We start from the raw sequence: 16,329 nt of genomic DNA on the forward strand, positions 1-16,329 counted from the left end.
TACTGGGGTGTGTGCAGGGCATGTCATATATCCTGGGAACAACATAGGGCACATGCTGAGGTGTCTAGAACATCACCCGAGGGGCCTACGAAGGGAAACAGAGTCTAGCTGTGCGTAAGAAAGAACATTAAATAAAACTCTCGGGGCTGGAGAGATGGCTCAGAGGTTAAGAGCATTGCCTGCTCTTCCAAAGGTCCCGAGTTCAATTCCCAGCAACCACACGGTGGCTCACAACCACAACCCTGTAATGGGGTCTGGTGCCACCTTCTGGCCTGCAGACATACACACAGACAGAATATTGTATACATAATAAGTAAATATTTAAACAAACAAACAAACAAACAAATAAATAAATAAATAAAGCTCTCCTATGACTTCACTGTGGGATTGGATCAGTCTCCCCATGCCCCTCTTTTTGTGTCTAAACTCTTACGTGCAGTTAAGTGTCTTGGCATCTGGCTTTCACGTTTTAATCTTACATAGAAGCATTGCCCTTGGTTGTTATCAGCTCACTCCGAACCTCACTTACTCTTGACTGTGCAATATTCCACCACATGGATGCACAAAATTCCTCTAAACAACACTTGTGCCAGTCATCCCAGGGGCCCCGACTTCTCATGAGCATAAACTGTCTTTTCTCAACTTCAGACCATCAGGGTGAGCATAAAGTCTCAGGAGTGGGCCTGAAACCAAAGAATGTGAGCAGGGGTTTCTGACTTGTGACATGTGGCCATACCACGTTGTAGAAAGGCTGTAGTGGGGTCACTTTGATTCTGGGATACTAAGTGAGGAGGGCCTGAGCTCCGAGCGGGCATGTCACAACTACAGGTGAGAAACACAGCAGCCCCTGAAGCCATGAGGGAGCAGATGAGACACAAGGGACTCCATGAGGCCCAGGGGATCAGCCCTGCCGGTGGGGAGACTGGACTGGAAACCTACAATGCCAGCCTGTCCTCTTTTCCCTCAGGAACCTCTACCATCTTTGCAGGGCCACTGGGCACTAGGAAAAAGAACAGCCCAATTTAACTGGTGTTAGCCTGGTCAGACTGGACCTGCTTGTATTTTGTTTACTTCAGCTGGTGCTGAGCCTTCTTCAGCGACTGCCTCCCAAGCAGGGCCATTGCTCCTACCTGCCAGGGCGGGGATGGTGACCCGGTTCCACTCCCAAGGCTGGTCGTACTCGTCGGCGGGCCTGTCATCATCCTGGGGTAGCTTGCTCTCCCGCAGCCGAAGGCTCACAGTGCTCTCCGAGTCTGAGTCCACACTCTGGCCTTCAGGTTCATAAGGGGTGTCATATAACTGGATGCCTTTGTGTTGGGACCGGACACTCTCCTGCCTCTGGAATTCTGCAGGCGAAAAAGGGAAGAAGCAGAGATGTCATAGACGTGTAGTTCCCAACCAAGGACCAGGTCTGATGTCAGAGCTGCCAGCCAGAGAGGTGGGGCTGGCAGAAATGATTCCTTTCTATTTCTGGCTGCCTTGCACTGAGAAAGTGCCTTCCCAGCTCTCTGGGTGCGGACCTGCTCCCCAGGACCGTAACTGACACCCTGACAGCAGCTCTCTCCACTGTCTTCTCCCTCTTCAAGAACAGGAGGCAGTTGTGAGCGGGAAACGACAAGTACCATCTGGGGCTCCGTCCAGCCCTCTTACCTGACAGTTTCACCACTGAACCTTTCAATCCCGTTCCCACAGAGCCCCATGGGGCAATGACCTTCCTGTGCCCATCCAGCTCATAGATTAAAGAGCCAACATGTAAAGATTTTCCTGGAGAGGACCTGGCCAGGCTACTCTTCAAGCCTGTGAAGCTGAGTGATGCCTCCCTGCAATTCTACACCCCAGAGTCTGCCCACCTGACTATGTTGGGGAACAAGAGGCGGCTTCTTCTGGGGGAGTGACATGGATGACCTGACTAGTCACCCCTGACAGCCAGCACACACATTTCAGTTCTTATTCAGAAAAGAGAACAGAGCTACCATGATGTTGCTGGACTCGGAACTCAGGCCTTCTTGGCCAAGCAAAGAAACTTGATTGGCTTCCAGATCACGAGCACCTGCCATTTATGCAGCACCTTTGCTCTTGGGGAGCTGCTATTTCTAGGAGTCAACACACATCACCATGACACTGACCTGAAGAAAAGGGAAACTGGACCTGGTGGGGTAGGGCAGGAGAAAGGAACCTGCATTTGAACTCACGGCTCTTTTTCGTGGAAGCGGAAAAGGACAGCAGCACCTGAGGTAGGAGCAGGCTGAGCCAAGGCCCCATCACGTAAAGAACAAGCTCATAGATTGCTGACTTTTCTCTTTGGAAGTCTCACAATGTAATCCATAGAACTTTTTTTTTTTTTTGTTTTTCGAGACAGGGTTTCTCTGTGGTTTTGGAGCCTGTCCTGGAACTAGCTCTTGTAGACCAGGCTGGTCTCGAACTCACAGAGATCCGCTTGCCTCTTCCTCCCGAGTGCTGGGATTAAAGGCGTGCGCCACCACTACCCGGCTCCATAATACTTCTATTATGTGGTCCAGACTAAACTTGAAGTCATGATTGTCCTGCCTCAATCTCCCCAGTGATTGGAGTATAGACAAGGGCCACTGCACTTGGTTCCAATTTTATTTTTTTTTTAATTATAAAACAATATATGTAAAAGTCTTCATTGTGTAGGCATCACCACCACCCATCCCTAAAACTTCCTCATCTTCTCAAACTAGAATTCTGTACCCATTATACGGGGCTCCTCACTTCTTCTCCCCAGCCCTTAGCAAAGTCTATCTCACCTCTCAGTCTGACTACTCTGGCCTGCTACTTCCCGTAAGAGAATCAGATCTGTCCTGCTGAGGTTGGCTCACTCCCCATGGCATTGTTTCCAAGGCAGGGCTGTGTGGCAGAACCTCGCTTGTCTTCAAGGCTAATTAATCCTCATCATGTGAACATCTGCTGTCCCCTTGTGCTGTGGTCCCAGGTTCAAGGAGAGAGTGGCAGAACGGCCAGCTACAAAGGTGTGTGTGGCAAACTTTCCAAACCAGAGGTTGGATGCATGAGACATGGCAGAGGCCACAGCCTGGCAGCACAGCTGCTGGAACACATGTGAATGATGGATGCCTTCCCAATCAAGAGCTGCTTCTGAACTCTGCTCTGCAAGTCAAGGCCACCTCGCCAAGAAAACAACGGCCCTCCTCCTGGTGTGATGAAACTGGCCAATGACTGCACACTGCCCTTCAGAACCGCATTAACTCTTGTGCCAGTATTTTCCAAAGTTTACCAAGTCCCACACCGACTTTATGACTCTGGCTTCCAGAAACCATTATTGTATTTGTTGTTGAATTCATTTTAAATAGGAAGTTTCTGTAAATATCCCAGAAGCAGTTATCTTGCCCCAACAGCTACCGATTACGAAGCCTGAATGAGAAGCAAGTCCACTAGACTGGTACCCTGCAGAGCGCCCAAGGCTAGCTAGCAAGTGTTGGAGAGCTGGTGGTGATGCAGGCACAAACTATGACAATTTTCGTTCTCACTGGGCTGTGGTGGGTCTTTAATCCCAGCACCTGGGAGGCAGAGACAGGAGCATCTCTGTCAGTAGGCCAAACTGGTCTACAGAGCAAGTTCCAGGACTGGCTCCATAGCTATTGGGAAATCCTTTTCCGGGGGGGGGGGGCACTTTTATTTTCTAGAAAGGGAGAGAATGAACAGGGAGACCCCTCTGACTGTGGCTTGCAAGCCATGTAAATGTATCTCCCAAGAGATGTTCCCATGCTTTGGTAAAGGTAGCTTTTCTTGATTTCCGTGGTACCATGCTTCCCTTTGTCACGCAGAGGAGAAGAAAGAACTGAGAGAGAACACCGATTGCAAAGCACCATGAGCAACTTCACCAATCACTTCCTGAGCCCAAATACCCAGGCTACTCACTGCTTTGAAGGGGTCCCTGACATCTCCCTATTTGTTCTGAGGAGGAAACAGATCCTGGGGATGCTGGGACTCAGCTGATAAAGCTGACCTGGGAGAACCTCCCTCTTCTTCACTCTGGCATGGCCCGTCACTCTAAGGCACTGGTTCTCAACGTTCCTAATGCTGGTAACCCTTTAATACAGGTGCACATATATTGCCATGACCTCAACCATGATTTTTGTTGCTACTTCCTAACTGCAATTTTGCTCCTGTTATGAATCATAATGAATACCTCTGTTTTCCAATGGTCTTAGGTGACCCCCGTGAAAGTTGTCTAACCACCCCCGCCTCAAATGGGTCAAGACCCACAGTTTGAGAATCAGGGCTCTAAGGGCATAAAGCATCTCACAGGTACGCTTTTGTGGGGACCACTGTGCTCTGCCCCCCAGAAACCAACGCAGACACTCAAGTGAATGGGAGAGGAGATGAACAAGAACTGACAGAGAGCCTGACACCATTCCATACCCTCGATTCCCGTTAATTTGTTAAAATCCCAGACACCAAAAAATAAAATTAAAAAAAAAAAAAGAAAAACCAAAACAAACAAAAAAAATCCCAGACACCAGTGACGACATGCCTGGAAATGCCACCTGCATACAGCTTCGTGTCAAGCAACACTGAGAAGAAACAGGCACACTATATCCACAGCCGTCTAAAAGGAAAATGTGCTGAGAACAGATTAGCTATTCAATCAGATGGACCTGCATGACACCTCTCATGCAGGATTGATTGTTCTTTGAGAAATCTGGGTCTGTAATGGCAGCTTAGGCTGTCGGGATGTCATTGTGGCCATTAAAACCAGCTTCCCTCTGTATTACAGGATAGATTTAAATTTTAATTAGGGCTCAACAATAGGGAATAGTTAAGTAAATTATGGCATGTTAACTGGATGGAATATTAAGCAGTCATTAAAATGATAAATAGAAAGATAATGTAGCTACACGGGAACACGGTTGAGCTAAAAAATAAAATACAGAAATGTTTGTGTGTTGAGAACCAAAGAATATAACTGAACTTCCTAAACAATTTCTGGCAAGGTAAACACCTGCAAAGGGAATTCTGCTCCCTGCTTAGGAATTGCTCAAAACCAACATGGCACATTTTACCCATAACATCTAAACTGAGATGACAGCAGTGTCCCAAGTACAGACATGGAATAAAGAGCTGAGAACCTATATAGAGAGGCAAACTGCTGCTTAATTAGTTTTCAAAGTTGTTGTGAATAATGAATAAAGATGCTAGTAAAGAAAAAGACAGTGATTAAGACAGGAATACGTGACACACTAGGCAGACAGGCTCTCCGCCAGCCCAAGCCCCTGAAAATGAGAGCACAGTGAGCAGCTCCTTTCCCGAGAGGCTGCCAAGAGCACCATAAGTCAAGGGCCACCAGGCCAGGCCACCTGGCAGGACATCCCCAGAGGATCTAATAGGGGAGTTGGTGCCCATATGTTCGAAGCCACAAGTTATCGAGACATCACCATGCACTTCTTAGAGGAAAATGACCTTCAACACTAAGTGGCAGGCTGTGATTTCATGCCTTGTGGGCAGCAAGCAGAAATTGACAGTGTGGGGATTTCTCTTGACCTCTAGAGTAGTAAGGTTTTCAAGTAGAACAATGAAAAAACCAGAAACAACAAAGAACACATCGTACATTCCATAAAACCAGAGAATGTTAGATCTGGAAGGAACCCTTAAGAATTCACCTGTAGCATTTTCCAGAAGGGCTGGAAAAGCCAGGGTCATAACTGATAATCGAGGAAGAGAGAGAGGCAACCAGACAGGCTGAGCTTGCTACAAACCAGAAGCCTCCTGGAGTGGATGTGTTGAGGGACTAGATCTGGGATCTGATGAGACACAAGCCACTCTTTGCCCTGTACTTACCAACTCTCTCCCCGTTTTAAAGCAGTTCTAGGTTAGCAAAAAAGCTGAACAGAAGACGGATGGATGTCCCACGTATCCTGCCCCTAACCACACACAGACGCCTCCATTAGCACACCCACACAGCAGCTAGTTGTAGCTGACGAGCCTACTGATGTCACACCATGTGAGGACAGATGTGTAATGGGATGTTCTCCATCACTGCAGTATGCAAGGCATTTCCACTGACACCGAATTATCTGCCTAGTCTTGGCTCCTTCCTCCAACTTCTGGCACTCTCCTATCTTTCACCATTTCCATAATTTTACCTTTTTCAGAATGACATATGGCGGGAATCAGGCAGTATGCTGAATCCTCGGATCAGCTTCTTTCTCTAAAACACATTTTTATTTCCTTTATGCTTCTTCCCCCTTTGATAGTTCAATTATAGCTGTCTCTTTAAGAAACCGTGTGTGCATGTGTGCGCATGCACACTTTATACAAGTGTAGCTCCCTGCAGAGGACATCAGAGGGTACAGGCCCTCTACAGCTGGAGCTCCAGGCAGTCAGCTGTAAGCCTCCAGATGTGGGTGCTGGGAACTAAGCTCAGGTCCTCTGTGAAAGCTGCAAGTGCTCTTAGCTGCAGAGTCAACTCTCCAGCCCTCTCACTTCTTAGTATTTCAGCAATACTCCACTGTCTTAGGTGTTCTAGGAGTCCATCCAGATATCTACTAAAGGATATTTGGTGTAGAAGGTTCTTATGTTCATGTGTTGCCTTCATTGGTTAATGAGTGAAGAAACTGCTTTGGGCCTGATAATGCAGAACTTAGGTAGGTGGAGAAGACAGAATTGAATGCTGGGAAGAAGAACAGAGTGAGAGACGCCATGGATCTGCCTGAGATGGACCGGATGCTGGTTAGAATCTTGCCAGTAAGCCAGTAACGTGGCGATACACAGATTAATAGAAATGGGTTAAATTAAGATGTAAGAATTAGCCAATAAGAAACTAGACCTAATGGGCCAAGCAATGTTTTAATGAATACAGTTTCTGTGTGGTTATTTTGGCTGTAAGCTAGCCGGGTGGCAGGGAATAACAAAGGGGTTCTCCTTACAACAGATATTTTGCCTGTTTCGGGGCTTTGGCAATTACAAATAAAGTTTTAAATATTCTTGTGCAACTTCTCTGGGTAAGTATTGGGTAATATGATTTATAGACTGTAAGAGAATATGTTTACTTTTGGGGAAAGCTGTCAAACTATCTTCCAAAGTAGCTGAAGAATTTTGTACTATCACCCAAACTTCTGTTGCATACATTTTCCTTTTTGCTTGGACGCTACTGAGGGGTGGAAGAAGCCAAGGTCATAGAGACAATCAAAGAAGGGAGGGAGAAGGGGGAGCGTGCCTGGGACAGGTCAAGCTGGGTGCAGGCAGGAGCTGCGTGGAAACAGTTTAAATCTTGATATGTAACTGACATGGGACACCCTTCTGTATGCTGTGAATATATTTCATCACCATTGGTTAATAATGGAGTTGCTTTGGCCCGTGACAGGGCAGAATATAGCTAAGTAGGAAATCCAGATATAAGGAAAAAAGAAGGCGGAGTCAAGGAAACACCAGCAGCTGCGAAGGAAGCAAGATGTGAGGTAATGCCACAGCCATGTGGCAATACATAGATTAACAGAGATGTGTTAATTTAAGTTATAGGAGCTAGTTAATAATAAGCCTGAGCTAATAGGCCAAACAGTTTTTAATTATTAATAACCCTCAGAGTGGGTTATTTGGGAACTGATGAGTGGAAGAGAAACCTCCAGTTACATGTAACCTCAGCAGCTATGTTAACTAGGGTGATGAGTTTTGCTCATCTTTTCTATATAAATTTTGATTTGTAGTAAAGTCTTAATATATACACTTCTTTCCAATACAGGCAGCCTTTAATCTGGGAATTGAAAGTAGACATATCTACAATAAAAAAATATATATACTTCATGAAAAACAACTTGTCAGAGAACTAAAATAAAAATAATTATTGTGTGTGTGGGGGGGGGGAGACAAGGTTTCATTACATAGCCCTGTCAGGCCTGGATCTCAAGAGATCCACGTATCTCTACCTCAAAAGATTAAGGAGCTTCTTCATTTTGGAGCTCCTGTCTCAGGTGAGTCCTTACTTCTCCAGCACCCACCTGTCCTCAGTGTCACTCATTTTCTCTAGACTCCCTATATGAGAGAAGATGGCGGCCCTCGACAAGGGAGGGCCATAGGCCCAATACATAGAGGCATGGTTCAGGTCTTTAGTGAGACTTTATGCTACAACCCATGAACAATGGCATAGCTTTTAGCTGGGACAATCTGTGAGGGTCTTGAATTGAGACCCAAGATCATGCAGAATGTTGTGGCAGAGAAATGGACAGAAGATAGAGGAGACAGGCCAGGGCACTGGAGAGTCTGCAGACATGCAAGGTTAGATGGAGAGTCTGCAGACATGCAAGGGTAGATGGAGAGTCTGCAGACATGCAAGGGTAGATGAGTTGTACGAAGAAGGTGGAGTGGCTTCTGGGGGCCTTGAGCACTAAGTTCAGCACCTGAGAGAAGACACTGTCCCGGAGCCTCTGGATGAGGTGGGCTGAATGGAGTGGCACGGGTGTGCAAGGTGAGTGAGAGGGAGTGGCACGGGTGTGCAAGGTGAGTGAGAGGGAGTGGCACGGGTGTGGAGCAGGCTCCCTGGGAACGGCAGTGCTGGCAGCAGCTCTCACCTCTAACCTTTCCACCCAGGTCTGAGAACCCACAGCAACTCTCAAGTCACAGAACAGCAAAGCTCAGTAGGGACAGGGTCCTGAGAGTTCTCCACCCCCAGGTCTTGCTGTCACTCTCAGCCTAAGAAACCTGTCCTCTTCCAGAGCACATCAACCAGATGACATCACCAGCATCACCACCATCTGACCACTCTTCCAGGCTGTGCAGCTATGGGGACACCATGCCTGTAGGTGGGGGAGACTTGAGTCTCAGGTTAGGTTAGGAAAGATCGCATGATTAGAACTGTGTAGCTGCTATGGACCAAGCTGGCCCACAAAGAGCCCTCGATGAGAGGAAAACCTTGGGTCTTAGAGTAGGGGAGGGCAACCACTTAGGTTGAAAGATGAAACCACTGCAGACCACTTGGGTTGACAGAGGACTTGCTTCAGTACTTGCTGCCTCGGCTTACTCCTCACTGTGTGTGAGACTAGTGCACCAGCCTGGGAAAGATGCCATGAGCATAAAGAAGCTACACATGTCAAAGGTGCCTGGCGCAAAGGAAGCACCCTCAGAGCATCACTATTTCAGTTACATGAGCTTCCTCGAGCCTCACCCGACCCCTTCTCCGAGACTGTCTTTTCCCCCACAGCCTCAGTGATCAGCGTGCTGCAGCTGGACAGGAGAGTCCTCCTACGGGAACTTTAAACCTCTGAACCTGTCTACACAACATTTCAGCAGCTGCTTTCGCAGTCTGACCCCCCCCCCATGTAGAAGTCAAGCTCTACGCTACTGCCATGCATGATCTGAGACAGCCATAGGGAGGTCTCGGCATGTCCAATCACCACAGTGCACACGTGGGGAATCTGAGGCCTGGAGGCCTGTACTCTTGGACCAGGTTCTTCCTGCCTCTCCAGATGCTTTCTGACATTTCTTTCATCAACTTGTCTTCTTCTCGTCTCTGGGAAGCAGGGCAGGCTTTTGAGGTGTTAAAAGCACATCCAGCACCTCAACCAAGTGAGGCGCTCCATTTGAGTGGCGGGTGGCTGTTCCTAACTAGACGCACAGCTGAAACTCAGCCTGGTGCCAGGGTACCACATCAAAGGGATAGACATGCCCTCCTCATCTGAACTGTGTTATACCTGCCAGAGAAAACCCTCTCTCTAACTGAGGCACTTGCCTGGGTGTTTAGAGTTCAGGTGTTCCTTGGAGGCTGCAGGTGACTCAGGGACAGAACCTGGAGACAATCTGATCCTATACCCAGCCCCATGTCCTCCTCCTCTCTATAATTCTAGTTCCCAAGCTACATAGAGCCAGGAAGCTGAAAACTAATTAAGACCTATTTGACATCTCTTTCATAGGTGGGCACAGAAATACAACCAGCAGAGGCTGGGCTTTGCAGAGCAGGAGGATGGAACCACAACAGTCCCCGTGTGTTGGCAAGCCTACACTTACTCCTTTGTGTTCATCCCTGGGAAGACAAAACGACTCAGAAGGAAGCCAGGATGAGGTCCAGGTTGTTCCCATTCTTGATTATCTGCCCAGGGACAGGGCATTCTCTTGAGCACCTTGTCTCTGGCCTGAACTACCGGAGCGTAGACAAAGCCTGTGCACCAACATGCCTCTCTGATTTACAGAGCTCCTTGGTATTCTATGTCATTTCTGCTGTGTCTCTGAGCTCAGGCCATCAATCTGTATCATTTAGTGACTGGCTTTGGGGCACTCTGTTGCCCTCCCCTGTAGAGAGTGAAGGTGAAGGAAAATGGGGGTGGGGCAGATTTTTGTTTAAAGGGGGTCACTGTTTTAGAAGACAATGCCTTTACTTTTTTTTAACAAGATTTGTGTGTGTGTCTGCACATGTGTGTGCATGTCTGCCTACCTGCATGTATGTGTGTGTGCAGGTGTTTGTGGGTAAATACACAGCAGAGGGTATTGCATGCCTTTGAGTTACAAGGTACAGGTGTTTGTGGAATGCCAGGTGTTGCGTGGGTACTGGGATCCAAACTCTAGTCCTCATGACTGTGCACCAGCAATTCAACTGGTGAGCCAACACATCTACTTAAAGTCTATTTGCGTTCACAGGCAAGTGAGGAGCCTACCGGCTTCTCCAAGCACTCACTGACAAACCCTTTTATGCACAACACTGGCCCCTACACCAGAAAAATGTTGAGACAAACTCTTGGTGAACGCATGGTTCAGCAGGAGAATCTAGGCACCATCATCTACCATCGATTGAATTTAATAATGGTTCTTTGCTTCTAGCACCTGCTATTATGCCAGGTACTATCCTTGGAGTTGGGAGCAAAGTTCCTCATCCCAAGACACACAGAGAAGATTAATACATGTACAAAATCTAAAATTTCAAAACCTAAAAACTTTTTGAGTACTGACATGACCTCACAAGTAGAAAACTACACACTGGGCCTCATGTTATAAATATACAGGCTGCAGTCAAAATTCGGCATGCTGAAATATCATATATAACTATCTTTAGGCTATCGCCAGTAGGTGTGTATAACATATATAACTTTCGTGTTTACACCTGGGTACCAATACATGGCTCCAATACGTCCCCAAGTCCAGGACACATTCCAAATCTCAAAACTTTTCAATCGCAAGTATTTTCAATACTCAACCTGAACTGCACTGTAAATGCAGAAGTGGAGGCTCAGACAGATACAAGACACAAGGTCCAGAGTCAGGTTGGTGGGTTGCCAGCATCCTCAGGCCAACCCTGAGGGTGAGCTGAGCCCATGCTGCAGAAAGGGGCCAGGGCCCAGCAGGGACTCAGTCTCTGCAAATGGAGTCAGGCACAAGTCCATCAGGACTGTCCTGGTGCAGAGGGCCTGTGCCTCTGGGGCAATCTTCCATTCTGCTGAGCACAAAGAAGCCTGGCTTCCAGAGGGACCTGGAAGGGCCACTCTCTAAAGTGATAAAGCCATGGGGGGTGGGTTTTAATGGCAGACCAGTCAGAGCTACAGCCCTCACCCTTAGCAGGTCCTCACATGTCCTCAAGGGGGCGCAGAGCCAGCTCTGGAGGAGCCACAGGACCCTCCTGAACTGTCAAGTCTACAGCTTACACTGTGGAGCAGCAGGGCAGAGTGCGGACAGTATCGCCACTCTGAGTACTGGGGGCCAGGTCTACTGAGCACAGTACACCCAGCTTCCCTTTTATTCTGACAGCTAGGAGGTGGTAACTCACAGACCTGGCTATTTTGCCATGGCGATGGTGTGAGAAACAGAGAGAGCCTGGTTCCAGAGTTCATGCTCTCAACACTTGGCCATCTGTACCGCTCTTCCAGTAAGTCAGTGATACCCCCATTCCACTAGGTACAAAAAAGAGCATGAACTGAGGATCACAAGTCCTGGAAGGGCCAGGTCCCACTGAGCTGAGTGACTAGGTCCTTACTTTTCTGCTTCACAGTCTATCAGTCAGTCAGGCAACTGGGACTATCTGGCAAGGCCATAGGCAGGTGCCTACAGGCATCATTAGGATCAGCCTTTGAAGGAAAGGACATTGTCCTGAGCTGGCGGTTTTACCATTCAGCACTTTCTGGTAGGCAAGCCCTGTAGGCAAGCTCTATGCTGGAAACCACAAAGTGACAGCAGGCATGGAGGCTTCCTTCCCAGTACTGCCAGAAACCTCTTCTGGCTGGTGAGCCCATCACCTAACTGAAGCACCCTGCCAGGCTTCCCAGGCACACTGGTCAAACCCCAACTGTCTGTAGGCTCCTTAATTGGTCGCTGCCTCATGCTGAGGGAACATTGCTGGCGTCATGCCCCATACCCAGTGCAGCTGTCCAGGGGAAGGGACCTGGTGAGACCTGGCAAAAAATCTGCCTAGCCTTCCTCTTGAGAGAAGAGTTAGTCCCTTCCAAACCCTGGCCTTCTGGACAGAGGCAGTGAAGCTGCTGGCCCAGGACCAGCCTGGTTCTCTGCTCATGGGCTGTGTGACCATGTACCCAGTCCTCTGGAGCTGAGATCCCTCTCAGGTGAGACAAGAAAGTTGAGCAGATGATCACTTTGGAGTCCCTCACAACCTCTCAGGGTACCCTGAAGGCTCAATTAGCACCTTCTATTCTCGAGCTGTGGCCTAGCCCAGGAGACCACCAACCTATCTAGTAAGGATTCTCACCCCACTCAAGAATGATGCCCAGACAAATTTCAACCCAAACCTAGCAGAAAGAACAGGCCTCAGGGAATTCCTTATCCTCCACAGCTCAGGACAACCTAAGTATGGCTGGGATTTTACAGCCCCCAACTACAGGAGCCTGGCAGGCAATGCTGCCGTGCACACTTAATGGGGAAATGGGAAAATCAGAAAGAAAAGGACTTGCCACAGTCACAGGTGAGGTCAGCTCCTGAGTAAGGGTTATTATTCCTTCCCTTTGGTCCTCCAGCTCTGCTGTCAACTCTTGTATTTCTCAGTGTCACAGCACAACAGACCCAGTAAGGAGAAGGGGAACAGGAAAGTGGACTGGAGAGCTAGGAACCTGAAAGCTGATACTGCCCAGGTTAGCTTCCAGTGGGCTCCTTTCACCAAGAGCTCCTACAGACCAGTCCGTACACAGCCATACAGTCTGTGGGGCCGGGCGGTGGTGGCGCACATCTTTAGTGCTAGACAGCTGGTTAGTTACACAGAGGAACCCTGCTTGGAATAAAACAAAAAACCAACCAAACAAAAAAAACTATGGGGGAGGGGGAGCACCTGGCAGAAATGAAGTAGAAGAAAGCAAACAGCAGCCCCTCCATGGGGTCTGAAAAAGTGCCCTGCAGAGCTGCAGAGATTCCACACTGAAAAGCCAGTGGAAGCCCAGAGCAGAGGCCTTGGAGACTGAGGCAGGGACAGACTTCTCGAGTTTTATTCACTGCCTCGGTGACCCAGCCTGCAATGACCTGACCCCTGGGGTAAAATGCAAAGAATTGAAACCTGTTTAGTTTTGGACACAAAGAATTGAAACCTGAGGGATCCAAAGATGAATCCAACAGAGGCAGTGGAATCTTGGCTCCACCCAAGGGGTGGGGGGGGGGAATGGGGGATGGGGTGAAACTGCCTCCAACTTCTAGCAATACAGAAGCTCCCCCCTGTGCTTCTGGGGCTGGGTTCAAGTCTAACCCATCTCAACATACACCCACTATACCTAACAGACTCTTCTTCTCCAGATGCTCCAAAAATACTAGCTGAGGGGAAAATATAAACAAACAAGTCTGCTACAAATTCAGAATTTAGCACAGAAAAAAATATTTTTAAAATACTTGTCTACTCTAGAAAAGAAATAGCACCAACAGATTGCTAGAAGGAATATAAACTGAGGATGGCCTTTTCAGAGGTAAACTTGGTAGATTTAATGAGAATTCAACACCACATGGCCCGGAGTTTATTTCTAAAAATATCTAGACCCACAGGCAGAAATAAATGGACTTGTGTGTTCACTGCAGACAGAATGCTGGGAGCACCTGCGCTCCAGTCACCTGACAGAGTCATCTACAGGAACTAGTGACCGCAGGCAGACAAGCTCTGTGACTGGCCAGCGTTTATGGAGAAGACAATGTGCTTGCTCATATGAATACATACAGGTGCCTATTGAGAGCCAGCGAGGAAAGCGCCAAAAGAATGTGTGAATGGGCTGGAGACGCTCAGCAGGCAAAGAAGACCGCCACCAAGCCTGACAATCCAGGACCCACGAGGTAGAGGTAGCAAAAAATCTCCTGCAAGTTGTCCCCGACCTACATATGTGCACATGCATGTTCCAGTGAGCACACACACCCAAACACATAAATAATAATTTTAAAAGTAAAAAGAATAGCTTTTAAAAACGGCTTTGATTTATTTCTTATTTTTTGTGCATTGGTGTTTTGCTTGCACGTATGTCTGTATGAAGGTGTCAGAACACCTGGAACTGGAGTTACAGACAGTTGTGAGCTGCTATGTGGGTGCTGGGAACTGAACCCAGGTCCTCTGGAAGAGCAGCCAGTTGGTCTTAAGTGCTGAGCCATCCCGCCAGTGCCTAGATTTTTTTTTTTTTTTTTTTGAGAAGATAGACTATTGGGTTGGGGAAATGGCTAAAGAGCACTCATTTGCTATGCAAACACGAGGACCTGAATCAGAACCCTCAGCACCCCTGTAAAAACTGTTTGGAACTCTAGCGTTGCTGACAGGTATCCAAGAATCAAGGCAGGAAGGCTTCAGCTTCAGCAACAGACCCTGTCTCAAAGGAGTAAGGAGGAAGACACTGGCCTGTTCACACACAGAAAGGAGCATACACATTACTGGCCACCCTTGCCCAGACCAGATACTTCTGCCTTTCCACTCTAGGTTTGAACACTGGCTTTTTCGTACTAGTCGTACTAGTCACACACATTTCTTTAGAACACCCGCCTCAAGGACTGGGTCTCACTATGTAGCCCAACTGGCTTACAAAGTGCAGTCCTCCTGCCTCGGCTTCTTGATGCAGCAGTCTTTGTTATGGTCCTACCAACACCTGCTCCTATCTGAGACAGGCGCTTGCTTTTACTTTAGCCCGGGGGCAGGTGGGATAGCTGCCTGAGACTACATGGGAGCAGGAATTTCCCACATCTGCTTTCATTGTCTACCATGTTCTGCTGTGGCAGGCTCTGGATCAACAGCTAGGGATTATTTCCATACAGTTTCTATTTCATGTGTTTACACATTCAAAACTTGAACTGAACTGGTTTGTCTTTACTTAAATCTCAGTTATTATTTTATGCATATGGTTATATCTGTGCATCGTGCAAGTGCAGTACCTGCAGGTGTGAATGTGGGTGCTGGGAATCAAACCTTGGACCTCTAGAAGATGGCTAGTGCTCTTTCACTCTGAGTCACTGCTATTGCTCCTTTTTTCTACTTCTGGAGACAGGGTCTCTCCCTGAACCTGGCACTCACTGATTTGGCCTGGCTGCCTGGTCAGAGCACTCCAGGACCCATCCATCTCCACCTTCCCCTCTCACCATATCTGGTTATTACCTGAGTTCAGGGGATTCTAACTCAGGATTTTGGGACTGAATGTAAGCACTGTAATGTCTGAGCCATCTCCCTGGCCCCTATACTCTTCTTCTTCTTCTTCTTCTTTGAGAGAGTCTCATTACACAGTCCAGGCAGGCCTGTGCGATGTTTTAACTGTCACCCTGACATAACCTAGAAACACCTGAAGAGAGCTTCAGCGAGGGACTATCTACGCTGGGTTTGTACAGAGGAGGCTGTCAATTGATGTGGGAAGACCCAGTCCACTGTTGGTGGCACCATCTCCTAGGCAGAGGGTCCTGCACTGTGAGAGTGGGGAAGTAACTGAGTCAAGGCAGAGAGCTGCAAATAAGCATATGTGTGGTCATTTCTCACTGCTTTTCTGTATGATGTGACCAGCTGTTTCAAGTTCCTGCTACCTCCATTTCCCCATGATGGACTATAACCTGGAACTGTAGGCTAAAATAAATCTTTCTGCCGAAAGTTGCTTTTTGATCATCAACAGCAACTACAATAGCTGCCAACCTTGCCTTTGTGCCTGTGCCTCAGCATCCCTAGAACTAGGATGGCAGCATATGCCACTACACCCAACCCCACAGTACAGATAAACTAAACTACACACCCTGATTAATTCATCAACTGTGGTCTGATGGCATGTGTCATCTGTGGAGTGCCTCTGGCCAGAATCAAATGTCGTAAACACCACAGACAGAATCAGGGCCTGGGACACAGTCTGTGCACACATGCACACATAGGCTCACGCCCTCGTGTCTCTAGCAGCCACTGTTTGCATTTCTAATCAGGTGTGTAACATGTGAGTGTCTCAG

At 47.9% G+C, this 16,329-nt stretch overlaps 1 protein-coding gene across 1 annotated transcript in view; it reads right to left on the reverse strand.

Moving 5' to 3' along the window:
- The window catches only part of Shb (SH2 domain containing adaptor protein B), a 113,277-nt gene that overhangs the window by 35,590 nt on the left and 61,358 nt on the right, over window positions 1-16,329 (reverse strand). The window contains exon 3 of the mRNA XM_005362128.2: window positions 1,131-1,346. Coding sequence (XP_005362185.1) covers window positions 1,131-1,346 — 216 coding nt within the window. The remainder of the gene's footprint in view (window positions 1-1,130; window positions 1,347-16,329) is intronic.

The sequence above is a fragment of the Microtus ochrogaster genome, linkage group LG5, assembly GCF_000317375.1.
Source record: "Microtus ochrogaster isolate Prairie Vole_2 linkage group LG5, MicOch1.0, whole genome shotgun sequence".
In the NCBI taxonomy this organism is placed as follows: domain Eukaryota; kingdom Metazoa; phylum Chordata; class Mammalia; order Rodentia; family Cricetidae; genus Microtus; species Microtus ochrogaster.